This window comes from Palaemon carinicauda, chromosome 14, assembly GCF_036898095.1.
Source record: "Palaemon carinicauda isolate YSFRI2023 chromosome 14, ASM3689809v2, whole genome shotgun sequence".
In the NCBI taxonomy this organism is placed as follows: domain Eukaryota; kingdom Metazoa; phylum Arthropoda; class Malacostraca; order Decapoda; family Palaemonidae; genus Palaemon; species Palaemon carinicauda.
In genome coordinates, this window is record NC_090738.1 from 3,384,250 (window position 1) to 3,390,900 (window position 6,651).

Sequence of the window (6,651 nt, forward strand, 5' to 3'; positions counted from 1 at the left end):
ATTACAAGTCTCTTGCACTTTACATGGCTAATGTCTTTTCTGCTTTTTCACAGTTAAAACATCTGTATTTCCATAGCAAAATTACAAGATACAGTAGTAATCTATAAACAGAAGATACAGTAGTAATGTATGAATAGAAGATACAGTAGTAATGTAAAAATAGAAGATACTGTAATAATGCATAAATAGAAGATACAGTAGTAATGTGTAAAAAAACAGTAAAACTCTTGACTAAATTTGAAAATGGTTTACATTGTATATAACTTATGTAACTAAAATTGTGAATAAAAGAAATAAAAACTAATATAAAATTCACTTATTTTCCCTACATCCACATTCAACAAAGAATATATTGAACAAAAAAAAACAAAATCAGTAACTTGTAAATAGGAACGATTTCCATTTGTATTTGACATATAAACAATGTACAAACGAGCTACAAGCGAGTGGTGTACTCTACAACGCTCACAGTGTCACACACAGGTGACGTTCGTAAGTCATGGTTCTCTATCTCCTTCCAAGTCTTGATCGGCTAGAAAGAGACTGATTAAGTTTGAACAGTAATTGAATTTAAAATATGAAATCTTCACTGAATAGTCTGATAGTTCTGTAAATCACAGTGATAAATGAATGTACTGAGGATGGTAATACGACATCTAATCTAATAAGAGGTTGATTAAACATTCTTCAAACTAGTCAAGTTACACGGAGCAATAATTACACTGATGAAAGTAATGCAATGTCTGATATAATATCAGGTCGATCGAGCATTCTATGACATTGGACATAGACATGTTAAGCATGAGATGAAAAATCAGTCTTCATGCCATTTGGGTGTTTTGACAGTCCTGGATGGCCGGCCTACGGCGAGGCCAATTGGTGGGATGGGATTTGCTAGTCGAGGTGGAGCGGCTGGCGTTGAAGGTCTGATATGAATTGGTGTTGCTGGTGGCGGCAGTGGAGTTTGGTCGGTCGGCGTTGTGTGTATAAGCTGGCGAGTGTGGTTGGCTGGCTTTACAGGCGTGAGTGGGGGAGGTTGATCGACTGATGTTGGGTAATGTCGGTCAGCCAGAAGTTGTGGTTGGTCAGCGGGCAGGTCCGGCGGTGTTGGTATGTATCAGTTAGTCTCCTTCAGCTTGGTCGGGGCCGTGCTTGCGGGTGGTTGAAGGGGTATGCCACAGGTTATATTTTGCAGCTCTGTCGGCATCGTAACCGGTGTGAATTTTCTCAGGAATTTCCGGTTGCGCAGCGGTACTCGGCCCGAGCCATCAACCTTTACCACGTTGGTCGTACTACCTTACCTCGACGACTGTTCCGGTCCTGTCCCATGTGGTGGGATGTGGGCCGGTTTGATTTTGGATGCGAACATGGTCACCAACCCGTATGGGTGGCAGACGGCGAGTGTGTTGTGACCAAGTGTCCATCATGCAAATTTGGCGCTTGTGTAGTGCTTCTTCCCTGGATGTCAGGGTTTCACGCCATGTGGTGTGGGGGTTGTACTTCCCAGGAAGGATAGGGATGAGATCGCGGATCGGGAAACCAAAAACGCACATGGCTGGGAAGATTCCGGTGACTGCGTCTGGAGTGTTCCTGTACTGGAGGACTGCTTTCAGAATGGCATCTGTGTCCAGGTCTCCATTTGTCCCCGTGTTGTTAGTAATCAGGCGCTTCATCGTTTTCACTCTGATTTCCACTCTGCAATTGCTGTGTGGAAATGCTACTGACGACAGTCGGTGGTGGACATCCCAGTCTCTCAAGAACCCGTGTGTTTCGGTTGCCGTGAATTCTGGCCCACCATCGCTGGCAAGTTCCTTAGGAATTCCGTACATGATGAATGCATGGTGCAGGTTGCTAATTAGTCCTTTGGCACCACTGGTAGACTTTGATATAAGTGTCCAGTTCGAGTATCGGTCCACAATTACCAGGTAGTGGGCACCCATGTGAGTGAAGTTGTCGGCACACATCGACTGGAATGGGTAAACAGGCAAGACGGGTGGGGTAGGAGGGGCGGATGGTTGAGAGGGGGCCATGCGGTAATGCCCGGCCAGTACACTGATGCCTCTGCATGAGCAGTCATCATGGAAACGCCTTGATGTGCTGAATGTAACGCGGATAGGACACCCTGGTGCAAGCACGTGGGGAAAATAACACGATCTTTGAACAATGCGACACCGTCGAAGGTGGTGAGCTCATTCCGTAAGTGGTATTATGCACGGAGGTGTTGCGGCATGTCATCTTTTGACATCGGGAACCCAAGTTCGATGAGCTCTGTGAGCGCGTGAAGGGCGGGATCGCTTGCTGTAGATTCCCGTGCACGGTCCCAGGTGACCGCGGGAAGGGAATCTAAGGCTGTGAGGTATACAGGGTCTTCAATTGTGCATGTGTCACAGTCCCTCATGCATATGCTGGCAAGGATATCATGATGGACCGACGGTATGGAGTGGTTGCAGACTGATGCATTGTCGTCGGGGAGATACAGTTTTTCTGGGTTGGTGTCGCCTCTTGGATGACATGAAATGGCGTCAGCTGCTTCGTTGCGCATTCCTGGCACGTATACGATGCGGAAGCGGTAGCCCAGTGTCTACTCCTTTAGGTTACGCAGGCAGGGATTCGGGATGTCATCCAGGGATCGGTTCCCCAACACCTTTAATAGTGGCTTGTGATCTACCGCAATGACCACGTTTGAGCAGCCAAGGAAAAAGTAGCGTGATTTTTCAAGGGCATCGGCTACCGCCAGAGCTTCCCCCTCTATCGTGGCATACCTGGATTCGGCTGGGTGCGTGAAAAGACTCCCGACTAGGGTCACCTTCCAACCGTCGCGGCAGCAGAATGGCTTGTCTGTTAGGCATTGGCGATGTTTTTGGAACAGCCAGAACCCGATGCCCTCTTTAGACCAATCGGTCGCAAGGCAGGTCAGCTTGGTTTTGTTGAAGATGTGTACCCCGTTCGTAATTTCATCTACAATGGCCTCTTTAGATGCTTGGAATGCGCTTTCAAGGTCGGTCCACGTAAATGCCTTGTCGGGTTTCAGTAGCTTGTGAAATGGGAGCATGCGCTCAGCCATACTGAAAGCATAAGACACTTGGTTTACTAGGCCAAACCACGATCGAGCGTCGGTAATGTTCTTCAGGCGTGGGAAGTCTGATATTGCCTGCAAGTATTTCGCACACGAGCGCACACTGTCCATTGAGCTGGTGAAGACGGCGAATTCTACTTCGCGACAGCCAAACAAAAATTTGACGGGATTGAGGGTGATGCCATTTCTCCCGCAAACGTTGAGCCAGGTGGCTGCCTGGTAGAAGCTTTCCTCAATAGTGTCGGCCCACATTAATGTGTCATCAACGCATTTCGTCACGTCACGGACGTCGGATACTATCTCATCATATTGCCTTGAGTAGCCATCGCCAGACGCGGCATAGCCTTGTGGGGCAACACAGTATCGATATATGCCCAAGGGTGTGATGAAGGTGGTCATGCAGCGGTCATCCTTGTGCAGTGGTACACTGTGGTATCCATTCCAGGCATCGAACATTGTTTTTAGTTTCCCCGGTGGGACATAACGGGCCTGATGAAAGGGCGATTGGGTGTGGTATATTTCACGAGTGGCATGAGCATTGAGAGCCTGAAGGTCTACCGTCCTTCTAAGCTTGCCCGTCTTCTTGGCGCAGACTACCATTCTGTGGCACCATGTCACCGGCTCTCCTACTGGCACTGGCTCGATAACTCCCATTTTGACGTCTTGGTCCAGACCTGCTTTCACAGTTTCTTGCCAGTGTAACGCTACTGGAATGGGGGTGTGATGGGCAATGGGCTTAGCATCTAAATCGACCATCAAGCGCATTGGTGGGCCCGTCATCATGGGGAGGGGCTGGTGGACGCACGTGTTGCATGTGCTGGAGGCATAAAGTTCTTTCAGGTATTGTTGAATGGCCTCCCTGTTACCTTCTGTGGCTGGCATGAGGATAGACGTAGGTTTAGGTGGGGGCGCCCTGCGCCGAGGACAATTGCATTGAGATGTCACGCCATTGTCACATGTATCATTTACCGGTGTACAATTGTCTGTGGTTGCCACACTGCACGACATCTCACCCAGTGTGGGGAAGTCCTTGGAGATTATGCTAAGATCGACGCAGGCGCTGCGTGACAAGAACATTCTGTCGGTCGAAGCTGTGACATACACGATTTGCCGAGATTCGGTTTGCGGATCTCCGGTGTGTGTTCCACAGAATCGGACGATGGCTGCTCCTAAGATACAGATAACTTGTTTATTTGCTGCCTTCATTCTCATCGAGACTGGGAGCAGGTCCGTGGTAGTCAGGCCCATCTGCTCGATAACGTTAACCCTGACCAGATAACTTTGGCAACCGGTGTCGGCCATGGCAGGGAGTGTTGAAGGTCTTGCACGCTTGACCGGTCTGAATCCCAGGGCGAGGTAATCCCCTGCATGGATGCTGAGTCGGAGGTTTATGAACGGCTGCGGTTGGGAGTTCCGCCTGAGCCATATGTCGCAGATGTTGTCATACAGGTGGTGATCTAGTGCTAGCAACTGTTCGGGTCTAGGTAAATTGACTCCAGGTAAATTGACTCTCAGTAATTTGACTCCGGTAATTTGATTCCCGGTAATTTGACTCCCGGTCAATTTGACTCCCATTAATTTCACTCCCACTATCTGAAAAAAAGTTTTGGTAGGTCTCAATTTTGTGATTGTCAGCTTTTAACACCTCAAAAATAAAAAAAAAATAAATTATAAATAAAATTATTAAAAAAAAGTGTAAAAAATTATCATATACCTTCTCCAAAAAAATATAGTAAAAAGAAAATAAAATTTACGAAACAAAAAACAAGTAAATAGTACATAATATTAAAAGTAGAATTGCTTGTATACATGCACACTAATTAGTTTACATGCACGCTAATTAGTTGACTTAAACTATCGCTTTATGGAGACTATCTCTACCTCTTCGTAGTGTGTTTTTCCACTCTTCAAAGTTATCAAGGTTTACATCTTACCTCTATGGTTATTACTTTAATGGAAATATACAGTCATCATGCCTTATGTTTTTAACACTAACCGGGGAGGAAAGAAACTTGTGGATGACATGAACTATATATATGGGAAACAATGAACAAAATGCCGACGGATCCAAGACTTACTGGAAATGTGAAATCAAGCTTATGGAATTACGGCCAGGATTGAACCCCGTAACCATCATGATGGATTTTGAAAGAGCACATGTTAATAGCTTCAAATCTGTTTTTCTTAGTGCTTCCATTCCATGCTGTCTTTTTCATTTATCCCAAAATGTTTACAGAAAAGTGTGTGAAATTGGCTTCAAAGAGAGGTACCATCATGACGATGAGTTCAGCATTAAAATAAGATGGTTTCCATCGTTAGCATTTCTTCCTCCTAATGATGTAATTGATGGATTCGAAGAACTTGTTGACGATGACGATCCTCCTCAAGAACTTGCGTCTTATTTTGAAATATCATACATAGGATGTTTTCGAGGTAGAGGAGATAGACAAGGCAGAACACCTCTTTTGTTCCCTATAGATAGTTGGAATGTACACTTAGGAACGGAATCCGAGATGCCTCGCACAAATAAACATTTCGAGGGCTATCACAATGCCCTGCAAAGCTCTTTAAGTTGTACCCATCCAAATATATGGAAGTTAATTACTGCCTTAAAAAGGAATAGCACTTGGCCCAAATGAAAAAGATTCAGTTTGATTGTGGCGAGATTTGTGAGAAAAAGAAGACGTATAAAGATATAAACAAACGACTACAGACAATCATTGAGCGATACAGCGACCAAAATAAAGTGTTCTTAAGGGGAGAGATGGCCTGTAAATTTAGCAATTTCGAGAAAATTTTGCCAAGATTTCGCCATTTTCGAAGAGGTAAGGGACCCTGCTGTTGCCTTACGAAAGATGGAAGCAATCCAAAGTATATTAATCATAAAAATGGCAATTTATTGTGCCCACATGTCACTGTCAAATTTTGTGTTTCAGCTGTCAGACATCAGGTGACAGCTAACAGTTTTTTTTTTCCCATTTATTGGATTTGATATTTATTTTATGGGCTACCGAACGACATTTTTCCCAACGGCATCGATCACGTGAAATATAGATTGTTTCTCAATTTTTTAGTGTGCTTCGATCAGTGAGAGAGTGAGAGAGGTGTATTACTTTTTGTGCTTGTGAGAGATATTTCAGTGATTTTTTCCTTTTTGTATCACATTTTATATTTTTACTCATTAACATCAATTATGCCTAAGAGGAAGAATTCAATGAGATGTTTAGCTGCTATAATAAACATTCAAATGTTCAATGAAAAAAGGAAACGTGAACTCGATGAAAAGGCAACACTCACTCAAACGTTTGGTACAAAGAGTAAACAGAGCCACGTGGGATTTTCATTGTTCGTCGGGACATTTTATAAAACTCCTCGAAATATTAGCGAAACAGTGGGTTTGTTTGTCGATAGTGATGATGAACTTTCATTAGTGCTATCTGATGATGAAGATACATCTGAAATGTTATTTGAAGATGAAACTTTTCCAAGTGATGTGCAACACCTGTTGCTTCGGGTGCTGAAGTACGAGGTAAACTTTTGAAAAAAATTTATTTGTGATAAAGAACAAGCATTGA

At 44.4% G+C, this 6,651-nt stretch overlaps 2 protein-coding genes across 2 annotated transcripts; one reads left to right on the plus strand and one right to left on the minus strand.

The window, feature by feature from the left end:
• Positions 1 to 1,292: 1,292 nt before the first annotated feature.
• LOC137653844 (uncharacterized) lies at positions 1,293 to 2,030 on the minus strand. The gene has a single exon (XM_068387495.1). It carries the CDS (start codon positions 2,028 to 2,030, stop codon positions 1,293 to 1,295), a length of 738 nt encoding a protein of 245 aa, XP_068243596.1.
• A 3,082-nt stretch (positions 2,031 to 5,112) lies between these two features.
• LOC137653845 (uncharacterized) lies at positions 5,113 to 5,715 on the plus strand. The gene has a single exon (XM_068387496.1). It carries the CDS (start codon positions 5,113 to 5,115, stop codon positions 5,713 to 5,715), a length of 603 nt encoding a protein of 200 aa, XP_068243597.1.
• The last annotated feature ends 936 nt before the right edge of the window (positions 5,716 to 6,651 follow it).

Coding starts and splice junctions, on each gene's coding strand:
- LOC137653844 (XM_068387495.1), bottom strand. CDS start 2,030: ATGGCCCCCTCTCAACCATCCGCCCCTCCTACCCCACCCGTCTTGCCT.
- LOC137653845 (XM_068387496.1), top strand. CDS start 5,113: ATGGGAAACAATGAACAAAATGCCGACGGATCCAAGACTTACTGGAAA.